Here is a 15179-nt window from a genome sequence, read left to right as displayed (position 1 = left end):
TACATTTTCTGCTCCAGGCTTGCAACCAGTCATTTTCCAAGGAGTGTTGATTCTTTTTTGTGGGAAATGGTATGTAGACCATCTGAGTGCTTCATTAATTTTTGCCTTGAAGTTTTAACACCTTTTTTACATTTTCAGCATTTCCTTTACCATTAACAGTTTCCATCACTGTAAATATATTCACTATTCTGAACTAATGTAAGCTCAAATAGACCACATTCAAATCGGTTCCTCAGATGTAAACTACAGCATTTTTAAAACTTTTTTTGTTACACTTCCCACTTTATCTGATACCACCTGAAATAACTTGGATTCACCTGTAGACATCTACATGGCTTATAGATCTGTGAATGATAAAGTGTGTAGTTTTTGCTAGGTACATTATTCTTGGTGTGAATAAACTCACTCTTGTTTATGTATTCTCTTTGTAATTACTATGTACTCATTTTTATTAAGTTAATTCATATATGTCTCTGAAATGACATTGTAGGAAAGAGGCACTGTTCACTACTGAATTAGTGAGATATCTTAAGGATGTAATGACAAATATATATGAAACTTGTCAACTGTGGGTATTTTCATTGACTCTACACTTTTTTTTTGTATCTGACTAAATTTTCCCTTCAGAATTTCCTCTTTTCTCACAGCCTAGTATATGTGAATGTGTGTGTGCACATACATGTATTCACACACAAAAACCTTATGGTTACTTACTCTTAATGGCCTTATTCTGATTTCCTTTTTTATTACAATGCTTGGGGTTTTTTTTAGTACTACTTCATCAAAGAAAGCAATGAGCAGAGTAAAGAATTATGCTTGTTTTGAATTACGCTGTAGAAGTTAGCATATGGCTTCTTCCCAAAAAGATCAGAAGAAAAATGAAGAAATTAATTCTATTTTAATCTATTATAAATCAAAAGCATAAAAAAAGATTGGCTTGCAGTTGCCCTGTCATTTTGCCTTTAGCTCATCTCTTCATATGTAAATTTTGAATGATAATTGCTTAATGTCAAACATCATATAAATGGTTATCATGAGTCAAACACTATTTGATATATAAGCTCATATAAGCCTCAGAAAGGGTCCAGTGAAATAAATGCAATTATTACTCCATTTATAGATGAGGAAATTGAGGCACAAAAAGGTTAACTTACCCAAGTTTACACAGCTAGTAAGTTGGATGGACCAGGGTATTAACCTGGTGGTTTTCTAGAGCCCATTGTTACTAGTTCTAGGTTATGCTGCCTTACTACAGAGGAAAAACATACAGTGCACAACATGGGAATAATAAAAAAGGAATACTTATAAGATACTTTAAGATAACTCGTAATTTTAAAGAAAATAACTTTGGGAGAAAAACTGTGAGTTTGTTTTTTTGTACTAACTAGTTTTTCTTTTTTCTTAATTTGACGCTATCAAGTAAGATGATATCATTGTACGTTGCCTTTCATGACTGAGTTTATTTATGATCTCTCATTTCATAAATGTTACTGACCTGAAGTTTTTTGTTGTTTTTTTTTTTAAAGTCCTATCAGATATATCACGTCTGATTTTTGGCCTGGAACAAGTTGCTTTCAAAAATTAGCATTACTCTCAGTATACACTGTTATTTGTTACCCAGACAGTAGCACCTTGGATTTACACAATACAGTACAGTTCTTCAAAGTACTGTGAAGTGTGCTCTATCATTTAGATCTGACAAACCCTCGGAGACAAGTAATGTAGGTAGTGTTACCTTCATTTCATAGTTAAAAAACCAAATCTACAGGTCACAGCACTAGTAAAAGAGCTGACCATAGAGCCCATACTCTACTGTTCCTTGTTTCTTCTCTTTGTAATCCACAGTACTTTAGATAGCAATTCTTTCAGAAGTAGCACATTTATTGGAAACAGAAGTTAAGAAAAGGGGCAAATTGCAGTAGTGGATTAAAATACATTTATTTGAAGAGAGAAGTGCCTGCTTATTAATTGAATTTAAAGATTAACGCTTTGGGTTTTTTTATAAGTGACAAGTTAAATAAATTACAGGTCCTGCAGTTGTCAGTCATCACCTTGCTCGAGTTCTGCTGTTGTGGAAGTGTGTCTTTCCAGTGTCTCCTAAAGATCTAGAAACAGAAAAGAGCCGAGGAGATTCATTTACATGGCAGGTAACCTTGGAAGGACGAGCTGGTGCGCTCTGTGGTAGGTCAAGTTTGGTTTGCTTTCTCCCTTTCCTTTGGCTTTTTCCCACTCTTTAACTTTTCATGTGTTTATATCTTTAATGGTGGAAATATCTACTTAGGATATTTTTGTAATTGTATATAATTAGTGATTATAACAAATGTACGATAAACCAAAGTTAGAGCTCTGATCCTTAGGATAATGCATGTTTTCTTAGATGTAATCCAACTGAGGACTGTCAAGATTGCTTTGTCTTTAGTAGGCATTCATTCCTCTTTTTAGAAATACTAGGATTGGATTTAATTAAGTACAGTTTCCATTTAGTTTTTTGTATATGAAAGTTGTACCCTCCCATGGTATATGAACCATTTAAAAATAGCATCTACCATGAATATTTGAACTAAGGAAGAAAGTATTTCTGGAAAGACATGGAAACATTGATTTTGGTTTTGTTTGTTTATTCATGGCATTTTTACCCTTAAAAAATGAAGACCGTTTTGAAATTCATCTTGAAACTCAGTCTAACTTTAAAATATTCATTTTATTCTACATATGAAGTAACTCCTTCTGAAAACTTGTGTTTCAGGTAACACCTATTAGAACCCAGTACTGTTGACTCAAATGTCATCATAGTTTTGCAGAATTAGTGTAGAACTGGCAAACTTGAGGTTCTAAGCTAATTTAGCTCAGAAGCTGAGTAAACCCCAGGAAAGCAGCATTTTGTTAACTTGGTTTTTGGTCTCCTTCAGTGATTCTAGGAACTGTTTTGTTTGTTTGTTTGTTTTTGTTTTTTGGCTTTTGGGTTTTTTTTGTTTTTTGGTTTTTTTTTTCCAGCTTGATTAGAGGTAAAAGACTCTAGCTTCCTCTTTGTACTAGAGTTTCAAGAATTTTTTGTTTTTAGCACATTTCTTTATTCCTCTAATAAAAATTCAGAATACTGTACCATAATTGAATGCTTTTTTTCATGGTTCATTACATTCTGCCAAATAAAAATCTGTTCTATTTTTCAGCTGTCAAGAGTTTTGTTTCCCACTGTGGTGATCTCCTTACTGGGGAAGTAATTCAGCGTCTTCTTCCACCACTTCCTTGTGCTGTGGATTTGCTAACTCAGTAAGGATCTGCTATTTAGATATGATAAAATTTTTTAATAGCAGTCAGTTACTGTGGGATTGTGTTAATAGCTGTTTAGTACATTAATAAGGCCAAGTTTATATGGTTGGTGAATGATTTTCCTTTTGCAGTGGAAGGCAAACATTTAGTTACGTGATTTTTTTTTTTTAGGCTAGGATCTTGAAAGAAAAATACATATTAAAAGGGAAGGAAAGTTACTTGGTGGATATTGTATCTTCCAAACAGTAAGATTTAACCAAGAAATTAAATATTAAGCCTGTTAACCTTTTCAGGTATGCATTTTATTGGTTTGTTAGTGCTATTCTGTGTTCATAAGAACCAGATGCTTGTTAACAGTTTTAGTTTTTTGTTGTTTTTATTTTTCATACATTCGACTTAAACATATAAGAAAACATAAAGAAAATCCAATATATGTCAAGAGCACTTGTAATTTCCAAATTAATATAATGTATAGTTTAAAGAAAGTTTTTCCAGAAAGTATTTAATGATATAAAATTTAGTGTATTACACAAAAATACATTTAAGGTCTGGCTTACAAAGCATAATGATAAAATGAACACTGTGAATCCAGCACAACCTGAGGAAGGATTAGCAAATGTTTGCTGTAAAGGGCCAGATTATAAACATTATAGGCTTTGCAGGCCATACAGTCTCTGTTGCATCTACTCAACCCTGTTGTAGCTCAAAAGCTGTCCTAGATAACCTATAAATGAGTGAATGTGGCTGTGTTCCAGTAAAACTTAATTTACAAAAGCAGATGATGGGCCAGTGTTAGCTACACTTAAACTGGAACATTAGCAATACTATTGAAGTTATCTGTGACTTCCTTTCTAACACCATTCTTTACTCTTTACTTTAGAGATAATCACTATCCTGAATTTTATAATTGTCATTCCTTTGCACTTTCAGAAAGTATGTCACATATATATGCTTCCCTAAACAGTGTTTAGTTTAGTTTTGCTTGGTTTTGATCAGGCATATAGTATACTGTTTCTGAGACTTAACTTTTTTTACTCATCATGTTTCTCAACTTCGTCTATGAGTAAGTTTGTTCATTCATTTTGATTGTTATATAATATTTAATTGTGTGAGTATATAACTTATCCTAATTCTGTCAGTGAAATATCCAAATTACATATTTTCCAGAATTCTTGTATATTTATGCCAATAGTATATGTGAGTATCCTTTGCTCCAGTTCTTCACTAACATTTACTCAGACATCATTTCTAGCTTTCCAGTAGATATAAGTTGGTATCTCATTATGATTTTAATTTCTATATCTGGTTCCTAATTATTTGTCATTTTATATATTTATTATTCCTTAGTATGTCCCCTTCTAGGAAATCTGTATTCATGCATGTCTTTTATTTTTAGGTAAAATAGTTTTTTGATGAACAGACATTAACTGTCAGATTTATCAATCTTTTACTTTTTGGTTAGTACTTTCTGTCTTTTGGTTTAAAAAAATCTTCAGATTTATAAAATTACTTTCTTATATTTCTAAAATATTTAAGGTTTTGTCTTTCACATTTCATTTAAGTCTTTAATCCATGTGGAATTGATTTTTGTGTTTGGAGTGAGGTAGGGATCCAATTTCATTTTACTTTTTAATATGGATAACAGATGGTCCCATTCTTTACTAAAGAATCCACACTAGCTCCAGCAGTTGCCATTCATCTGTCATGTATTGTATTCCTGTATACATGGTCTGTTTCCATGTTCTCTGTTTTGTTCCACTGGTGTGTTTGCCCTTTTCTGAGCCAATACCACATTATCTAGTAAATTTTAGTATCTGTTAAAGCAAGCTTGTTGGCCTTATTCATCTTTAGGCATAATTTGACCCTTCTTAACACTTCTGATGGTAGCCTGTTGAAATTTAATTGGAATTACATTGAGTCTATTGACAAATTTGAAGATAATTGGTATTTTTACAATAATCAAACACATTTCCTATTATTGAGGTCCTCTACAAATTATAATTGTTTTCTATGAAAGTCTTATATGTCTTTTTGCTTGTTTGTTTTAGTAAGTAAGTAAGCAAGCAAGCTCTACACCCAACGTGGGGCTTGAACTCACGACCCCAAGATCAACAGTCACATGTTCTAAAGCCAACCAGGCACCCCAAGAATTTTTTTAAAATAGTATTTTATTAGGTGGTAAAATATAGTAAGTTTTTTTGTTGCATAAATGATTGCTTCCTCTCTTAAGTTAAAACATACAAACCCCTTTTGTTATTTTTCTTAAACAAATTGAGAAAGTACTTAGGTCTGTATATTTCCTCTACTTCACTAATTTACAAATAGTCTTTTTAAAAATTTATTCCCAGATACTTTATATTTTTCATTGCAGTTATCAATTAAGTATGTGGTAGTGGGAGAGTGTATGTATGTATAATTTCTTTATTGCTATTATATAAAAATGTAATTAAGATTATATCCAGCCACCTTGCTAAACTCTCCTGTATTAAACATTTATTTTTAGATTCTTCTGGATTTTTCCATTTATAATACTTATTTATAGTCTCTCTTTCCCCACATGTGTTAACTAGATTACTACCATTTAAAGCTAAATAAGGGGCAACTGGGTGGCTCAGTCAGTGAAGTGTCTGACTCCTAGTATCAACTCAGGTCATGATCTGACAATTCATGAGTTCAAACCCCACATCAGGCTCTGCACTGGGTGGCTTGGAGCCTGCTGGAAATTCTCTCTGTCTGTCTCCCTCCCTCTCTCCCTCCCTCTCTCCCTCCCTCTCTCCCTCCCTCTCTCCCTCCCTCTCTCCCTCCCTCTCTCCCTCCCTCTCTCCCTCCCTCTCTCCCTCCCTCTCTCCCTCCCTCTCTCCCTCCCTCTCTCCCTCCCTCTCTCCCTCCCTCTCTCCCTCCCTCTCTCCCTCCCTCTCTCCCTCCCTCTCCCTCCCTCTCTCCCTCTCTCCCTCCCTCTCTCCCTCTCTCCCTCCCTCTCTCCCTCTCTCCCTCTCTCCCTCCCTCCCTCTCTCCCTCCCTCTCTCCCTCCCTCCCTCCCTCCCTCTCTCCCTCCCTCTCTCCCTCTCTCTCCCTTCCCCCCCTCCCCCTCCCTTGTGTGTGCTCTCTCTCTCTCTCTCAAAATAAACTTAAAAAAAAAGGAAAGAAAGAAACATAAAAGGAGCACTCGTGTTTACTAATAATATGTGTAGCTATTTTGCATTTATATGTCAGCCTGTTCGGTGTTTATATGTTGTATAACTTATGTACTTAAAATACACTTTTTCTTTTACTTTAAGGCTTTCTTCAGTGCTAAAAGCATATGGAAGTCCTTTGAAAACACCATCATTAGTTTATAGACAGAGGCTTTATGAATTATTGATTTTATTACCTCCTGAAACCTATGAAGGTATGTGCTTTAAACCAAAATGTTTTGTTTGTGGCCAGGACAGTGCTTGGAAAGTAATACCTGAATGAATGAATGAATGAATGAATGATATGGCATTTATTTAGTGTCTTACTTCTAGGAGGTTTAGGGAGTTCAATCTTAGCCATTGTGTTCACCATTATATAGTAAATAAAAAAAAAATTTTTTAAGCCTATTTTTTAATCTCTTTCTTTTCTCCTCTGGGAAAAAAAGACCCTAGTTCCACTGTGTGGAAGAGAATGAGTCACAAAGATTGGTCTTGATTCTACTCTGGTCTTTGGTACAGAATATATAATGTAAGTCTACTAGACATTTGGCCATTCCTAGTTTCCTTCTATAGTGATTTTCTGCTGTACATATTATGTTCCACTATTCTATTCTTCACTCTGCCCAGATAGAAATTTAATACTCAACTACCAAGGGACACCTGGGTGGCTCAGTGGTTAAGCATCCAACTTTGTCTTAGGTCATGAACTCGTGCTTTCCAAGTTCGAGCCCCAGATCCAGCTCGCTGCTGTCCGCACAGAGCCCACTTGTAGAAGACAGATTCTCTGTCTCCCTCTCTCTGTGCCCCTGCCCCACTTGTGCTCTCTCTCAAAAATGAATAAACATTTACAAAAATACTGAACTACGAAGATATGATTGATTTTATAATGTTTAGGGTATAGGTTTTGCCTTTATTGGGTTCAAATACAACTTTAGATTACTGGCATACTATGATTCATAAAATAAACTTGCCCCTATTTTAAAATAGTCCTAAAAGCTTTCTTGTAAATCTAAAGCACAGTTTTAAGAAAATATATTGCTACTGCAAAATACTCAAGATGCTTGTTTTAAGAGTCTGAATAATTAAGTTGATTATGACTTCAAATCTGCTTCCTGTAAAAATACTTTTATTGGCTTATATCCTTATTCTGCAAATAAATGCAGTATAATAGATACCACATTAGTTCAAACCTATAACTTGCAATTTCTGTTTTGGCCTTTATTATTGTGTGAATGGTATTGTTCCCACTGCCTCTCTTCCTGGTTCACAAATGTACCTAGCAAAATATTTGATGATAAAGTAATCATTTAGTATAAGAAGAACTGGAAAAAGATGGGTACATTGTCATTTCCCAAGGACTGTATCAAAAGAATCATTTCTGTAGGGCAGACACTGTGGTAGAGATTGTATATATTATTTACTTCATTTATCTTAGCATAATACAATGAGCTAGTTACATTTTCCTCATTAGACAGATAAAGTTACAGCAAGTTTATAAAAAAACCAACTCAAGAACATATATGCAGTAAATAATGGAATCAGGATTATAGATATGCTTCATGCTGTGCTGTATACTGTTTATAAGTAACCTACAAAAGACTTAACAGTCAAGGCTTAATGATAAGTCTGTCTCATTGTGTGCTATCTCTTACTACATAAAAGTATTTACCTCCTAGATATCTAATAAAAGCCCTAGGGATAATTTCTATGTTCCATACCAGATAGTTGTCAACTTCTGGCAAAAGCAATTCCCTTTAGACATATCAATTTTACCATATTTTGGAGTTTAGTTTCAAACTACAGATGACAGAAATTGACTTATTTTTCAGTCTTGATTAAATATCTGTGAATACCAAAATATCAATTTAAGATCTGCAGTGTATCTTCTAATGATGATAATATAAGTCTGCCCTATAAGGACTTAAAGAGAAGAACAGTCTTGTGCTTTTTTCTCAGAATTGGAGTTTGAGAATGCAGTCAGAATTCCTAAAGAAATAACAGATATACACATGTATAGATTTTAAATTAGTTACAGAGTGTTCATAGGAAGACAAAGTTGGAAATTACTCTAAACTTCTTGAAAAATAGAATCTGAATTTACCCTCTTTATCAGTTTCAAGTGTATCTATTTTTCTAACATGACTTAAAGAAGAAATTAGTTAATAGAAAAATGAAAATATGGTGGTATTAATAGTTTTATGTTTCAACCAAAAATAGTAATTTGCCATTTCTTCGCTATCTTTTTTCTATCTTTAAAATTATAGAAATAAAATTAAGAATTTTTTCCTTAAAGACTTTTTTTTTTTAAATGGTACTCTTTTTAATAGATAAATGTGCATGGAGCATAACAATCAGAACTTTACCATTAAAATATCAATTGACACTTAAAATAATGGCTCATCATACAATAATAACCTATAGTAATTTCTAAATATTTAACACAAGAGGAAGTAGTAGTCTTTAAAGTATATATCTAATTATCTCAGAAAATATAGCAAGAAACAAAACAGAAGTTTATTGTGTTAAGATTTTATTTATTTTGAGAGACAGAGCATGAGCAGGGGAGGAGCAGAGAGAGAAAGGGGCAGAGAGAGAATCCCAAACAGACTGCACAGTGCCCAGTGTAGAGCTCCTAGGAACTGCGAGATCGTGACCTGAGCTGAGATCAAGAGCATTTGCTTAACCAACTGAGCCACCTGGTCGCCCCACAAAACAGAAGCTTAAAGTTCTAATGATATCACTTGGTACAGTGGGTTGTCAGAAGGTAAGTTTACAAGACATAGTAGGAAATTGTTTTTGTTACATGGGACTTATTTAAGAATTTATATGACTTTTCTTTGTGGTTGTTCAGCAGATGCAGATTTTTCTCACGAGAGTGACTTAGTTTTCTGAGGCTTGTCTAGTAAAAATTGGGTTCTTAGTTTTTATTTCCTATTTAGTATTGTTATGGATCCCCTTTCAAGTATTTTAATATTCTCTACACTAGATATTGCTCCTCATTAGCATCACAAAGTCAGTGATGTATGTCTATTAAAAAAGCATATCCGCATTTTAAAATGGAATCATCCTTGGGGTGCCTGGGTAGTTCAGTTGGTTAAGTGTCTGACTCTTGATCTCTACTCAGGTAATGATCTCATGGTTGTGAGATCGAGCCCCACATCTGTCTCTGTGCTGATAGCCCAGAGCCTGCTTGGGATTCTCTTGCATGCTCGCTCGCTCTCTCTCTCTCTCTCTCTCTCTTTCTCTCGCTCTCTCTCGCTGTCTCTCGCTCTCTCTCTCTGCCCCTCTCTCCAACTTGAGTGCTCTCTATCTCTCTCTCTCTTCAAAATAAATAAAAATAAACTTTGAAAAAAATATAAAAGAAAATGGAATCATCCTTAAGTGTACTTTGTTTAGGGACCTTTAGGTGAGCTGTCACTTTAAATGAGAAATGGAGGGGGCTGGCTGGCTCAGTCCATGGAGTGTGTGACTCTTGATCTCTAGATTCTAAGTTTGACTTTGATGTTTGGTGTAGAGATTACTTAAAAATAAAAAAATCTTTAAAAACATAAGTGAGAAATAGAGAAACTATTTCCACATTTAGTTGTAAATACGTTTGAAATGGTAATTAGGTTAATGTGATAATGGACAAATTTATCAAAATGTACATATAGGAGAGACAACCATATACTGTCTCATGTCTTAGAGAAGATTGCAATGCCACCTGTGAACTAGGTTGACCCCCAAAACACAAATAAAATGAATCCTTTCTGGATTCAAGTTCCAAATTATTAATTTACAAAACAATACAGACAATATAGGAACACATTAAGCTGCACTGGGGGGCATAATCACAAAAACTCAGACTGTAGAAACTTGTTCAGAACAAATAACCTCATTTCTTCAAATAAATTACGGGGGTTGGGGAAGGGAGAGAGAAAACCTTTAGATTGAATGAGACTTAAGGTGTATCAATTAGTTAAAACATATAGGCTTTACTTGGACCTTGATTCAAACAAAAGCAAACAAAAACAGGCATTTATGACAATTGAAAATTTGAATACTGAGTGAATATTTGATGTTTAGTGGTTTTTAAAACATTAAAAAGAACTATGATATTATAATAGGATTGTTTAAAATGTCCTTAACTTTCAGTGATATACAAGGAAATATTTATAGATGAAATGAAATCCTTTTAGGATTTGCTTCAGAATAATATGAGAGGTGGTGAGATAGTAGATGGAGGTATAGGTGAAGCAAAATTGATCCAGCTGGTCAAGATGCTGAGGTGGTGGGGAGGGGTATCCTAATACTATTATGTCTGCTTTTGTATATGTTTGAAATTTTCCATAATGAAAATGTGTCTAATGTTCATAAATTTTTTTTAGGCTGTGTTTTTTTTTTTAAACAAATGTAATTTATCTGCTTTTTAGGCTGTTTTTTTTTTAAACAAATGTAATTTATCTGCTTTTATATTCATCTTTTTTAATTCTATTTTTGTACTTCATGTCACTTTATTTAAAATGATGGTAGTATTTATTCAGCATCACAAGGTATATACACACATACTTTGAGATGTCTTTTCAGTATGTATTCTTAGCCTTGTGACCAGTAACACATAGTTGAGCCATTTGTTTGTAGGGCATTTTTCAAGGATGATATACGTCATCTTTGGCTATGATAGATTAAAGTTGGCTGATGTATAGATTAAAGTTCTGCTTGTTTTTTTTTTTTAACCCTGTACTCTAATTGGTTAACTGCTTTTACTAAATTGCTAATTGCTGATTTCTCTAACTCAACAGGAAACCTTTGTGCCATCCTCAAAGAGCTGGCTGCTGACTTGACTGCCTCTGATATACAGGTGGCAGCATCTGCATTTTTACTTCCACCCCTCTGTCATAGGGATGATCTTGTGATATTAAGTCCTTTGCTACAAGAAACTGACCATAGATTTATTGAAGAACAGGTATAGTGATTTTCCATTGACTCTTGGGTTGATTCATTCTGTGAACAGTCATTTTAATTTTTTATATATATTTTTGTTTGTTTTTAGCTGCTGCTTGGTAATGGTATTGCTTGTGGAAGTTTGGAGTATGACCCTTATGCTATTTATGAGAAAGATGTATTGGGAGATTCAGTGCCTAAGCCCCTACCTCCAGTACTATCAGTTATTAGCTCTGCAGTCAAGCTCTTTGGAGTTGTATGTGCTCATGTGGGAGAAGCTCAAAGGTAAACCATCTTTAGTAGTTCACTTATCCTGAATTAAATTGTTCCCTTACCCTGAAATATAATATTTAAGAGTTGGTAATTGGTTCAGTGAATGTGTAACAGAACTGGTGCGTAAGAAAAATATTGTCAGAAGTTCTCATTAGTATAAAAGATTTTTTTTAATGTTTGTGAAAGAGAGTCATGCATGTGCATGTACCTGTGACCAGGGGAGGGGCAGAGAGAGAAGGAGAGAGAGAGAGAGAGAGAGAGAATCCTATACAGGTTCTGTGCTGCCAGAGCAGAGCGGGACACAGGGCTCAATACCATGAACTGTGAGATCATGACGTGAGCCAAAATCAAGAGTCTGACATTTAACCACTGAGCCACCCAGGCACCCCACTGTAAAAGATTTCTTATAAATGACAAGTAAAAGTGAGATAAAGGCTCTTGTTTAATGATTCACCTGGCTAATACCTAATAAGTATTAAGTCAATAAATTAAATTCAATTAAACTGAAAACTGCTAAGCTCTGTTGTGATATAATACTTCACCCACAATACAAATGAAAATACAAATTAAAAAACTCATTGATACCAGAATTTTGATTTAGGGGCACTTGGGTGGCTCATTTGATTAAGTGTCTGACTCTTGGTTTTGGCTTGGTTCATGATCACATGGTTCATGAGATTGAGCCCTGCATGGTGCTATCTGCATGGAGCCTGTTTTGGATTCTTCCTCTCACTCTCTCTCTGCCCCTTCCCTGCTCATGTGTGCTCTCTCCCTCTCAAAAATAAATAAATAAACTTTAAAAGGTTTTTTTTATTTAAAAAAATAAAAAAAGTTTTGATTTATGAGTTATTGTTACAAAAAAGAACACTGATTTTCTGCTTAGATTAGGTCTCATAGGCTTTCTTACCTTGGAGGTTTTCTGGAGCCATTATAGTTTTGTGGATTTCAAAAATTAGATTAAAATTGATTAGTCTTCAGTTTGGTAGATTTCTGTCCACTCAAAGTAAACTTCAGTTTTGAAATACCACAGGCTAATAAATGGTTTCTTATTGAGAATGACAGTTTCTTTTGATAACTGAAGTAATACCTTTCATGGAGATCAAAAAACACTACTTGGGGGCGCCTGGGTGGCTCAGTCGGTTAAGCGTCCGACTTCAGCCAGGTCATGATCTCGCGGTCCGTGAGTTCGAGCCCCGCGTCGGGCTCTGGGCTGATGGCTCGGAGCCTGGAGCCTGTTTCTGATTCTGTGTCTCCCTCTCTCTCTGACCCTCCCCCGTTCATGCTCTGTCTCTCTCTGTCCCAAAAATAAAATAAAAAACGTTGAAAAAAAAAAAAAAAAAAAACAAAAAAAAAAAAAAAAAACACTACTTGTATCTAGTATTCAGGAAATTCTGTGAGATACTAAATGTGATGTGAATTTCTCCTATAGGCTATGCTGTTTAACAATTTACAAATTAATAAGTATCCTCATTTATTCATATTCTCTCCTTCCTTCCCTTTGCTCTCTTTCTCTCTCCCTCTCTCCCTCACTCCACTGCCTCTCACCCTCTCTTTCTTCCTCTCTGCTTCTGGCATGCTAAACTAAAAATAATACATGTAACTAGATCATAGCTTTTGTATCATTTTTATCTAGTTATGTCTTCCAGAGAATACCAATTAGGTAGAGAATTTACTCTCTTTGACGAACATTCACAAAAATATTTGAGTCTTATCAGCAACACATTTTTGGGTTTTGTTTGTTTGTTTTCTTTTTAAAGTAAGCTTTAGGCCCAATATGGGGCTTGAACTCATGACCCCAAGATCAAGAGTCACATGTTCTACAAACTATGTGACCCTGACAACACATTTTTGAAACAGGTCTTTAGATACTTTACTTTCAGGGGATTGAAAAGTGAATAAACTTTATGTTCAGTTTTAATAGTCTCATGTCATTTTATTGAAAATGATGGTGGTATTTCCTCAGTATCATAAGATAGACACACACACACTTTGAGATGTCTTTCCAGAACTTAAATTTCAAAACATGGTGTTTTTCCCAAATTTATTTATAGCCTATAGCTCCCTGTATATACTGTAACCATAAACTTATGGTATTTAGACAACTTAATGACTAAATTATAAATGAATGTCATAGCACTAAAAGATGAGAGGAAAATCACAGTAGTCTGGAATATTCAAAAAGTTGATAGAGAGGATGGGAGTTGAACTAGTCTGTATCTGTACCGTGTTATAGAGCGTACAATTTAAAATAATTAATTTGGGTTATTACAGTAGTAATTGCAGTGATGAAACTTGTAGGTAAAATATTTAAATTAAGCATGTTCTTAAATGGCTCCACTAACTCTTTTTGATAGATCTAAGACAAAAAGTAAAAAAGAAAAGAATATACATCTTCCAAACTTTCCTTTTAAAAAATTGATTTTATAGGGTGCATGGTTGCTCCCCACCAAGCTCAGTCATGTGGCTCAGTTAGTTAAGCATCTGACTTCAGCCCAGGTCATGATCTTGTGGTTCGTGAGTTCGAGCCCCACATCAGGCTCTGTGCTGACAGCTCAGAGCCTGGAGCCTGCTTCTGATTCTGTGTCTCCCTCTCTCTGCTCCAACCCCCCCCCCCCCCCCCCCCCGCCAAGAATAAATAAACATTTAAAAAAAAATTTTAACAAAAGTAAAAAATTGATTATATTACTCTCAGAGAAGTTGTTTTTTGGGTTTTGGGTTTGTTTTTTGTTTTTTTTTTTAAGAGTTATTGCCCATTTGCAGTTTAGGAAAATGGCTTTTCACTTCTGTTTAAAATTTAATTAACTTTACACTAAGTTTCTTTAACCTCACCTGGACTAAAATAGTATATAGAATGAATATATATTTAATGAGGGGAGGTTTTGTTTAATAAAAATATTGAGACCTGGTAAAAGCAAAACATACTGTGTTTAGAGTCTAACTGAATAAAAATAGTAGGCAGGGTTGCCTGGGTGACTCAGTTGGTTAAGCATCCGACTTCAGCTCAGGTCATGATCTCACAGTTCATAAGTTTGAGCCCTGCATTAGGCTCTCTGCTGTCAGCACAGAGCCTGCTTCAGATCCTCTGTCTCCCTCTCTCTCTCTTCATCTCTCTCTCTCTCTCTCTCTCTCTCTCTCTCTCAAAATAAATAAACATCAAAAAAAAAAAAAATAGGAGGCAGTACTTTGGAGATTTTTAAAGGAAGTGGTCTAGCAGGATCCCAGATATAAAAAGTGGGTCATAAGCATCCATTAGCAGTCACCATTGGGTGTCATTAGAGGACCAGAGGAGAGAAACTACTTAAATAAGAAAGTTAAGTTTCTAATTTCCTGTTGTCCAGATAGGACACTTGTTAAAAATGCGCACCCTTTTTCTTTTGGCTGTATATTTACATTTCTAGAGAAAAAAAATGTTTTTAATCAAAGTACTACTATATTTGACAACCAACAGCTGAATATTTCAAAGCATTTTGTTGTCATTGAGGTTAGCTTTGTGTTTAAACAGCTTAAAAGAAATTCTTTTATAACAAGAGATTGCCCTAA

At 34.6% G+C, this 15179-nt stretch overlaps 1 protein-coding gene across 4 annotated transcripts in view; it reads left to right on the top strand.

Annotated features, from left to right (window-relative positions):
• The window catches only part of HEATR5A (HEAT repeat containing 5A), a 121684-nt gene that overhangs the window by 37135 nt on the left and 69370 nt on the right, over positions 1 to 15179 (top strand). For all 4 annotated transcript variants that reach the window (XM_042942914.1, XM_042942913.1, XM_042942912.1 and 1 more), the window contains exons 12-16: positions 2029 to 2181; positions 3171 to 3270; positions 6549 to 6658; positions 11225 to 11388; positions 11476 to 11651. In XM_042942914.1, coding sequence (XP_042798848.1) covers positions 2029 to 2181; positions 3171 to 3270; positions 6549 to 6658; positions 11225 to 11388; positions 11476 to 11651 — 703 coding nt within the window. The remainder of the gene's footprint in view (positions 1 to 2028; positions 2182 to 3170; positions 3271 to 6548; positions 6659 to 11224; positions 11389 to 11475; positions 11652 to 15179) is intronic.

This window comes from Panthera leo, chromosome B3 (genome assembly GCF_018350215.1).
Source record: "Panthera leo isolate Ple1 chromosome B3, P.leo_Ple1_pat1.1, whole genome shotgun sequence".
NCBI classification, from domain to species: Eukaryota; Metazoa; Chordata; class Mammalia; order Carnivora; family Felidae; genus Panthera; species Panthera leo.
Note: the sequence above shows the minus strand (reverse complement) of the source record. Positions and strands in the feature narration are given on the sequence as shown.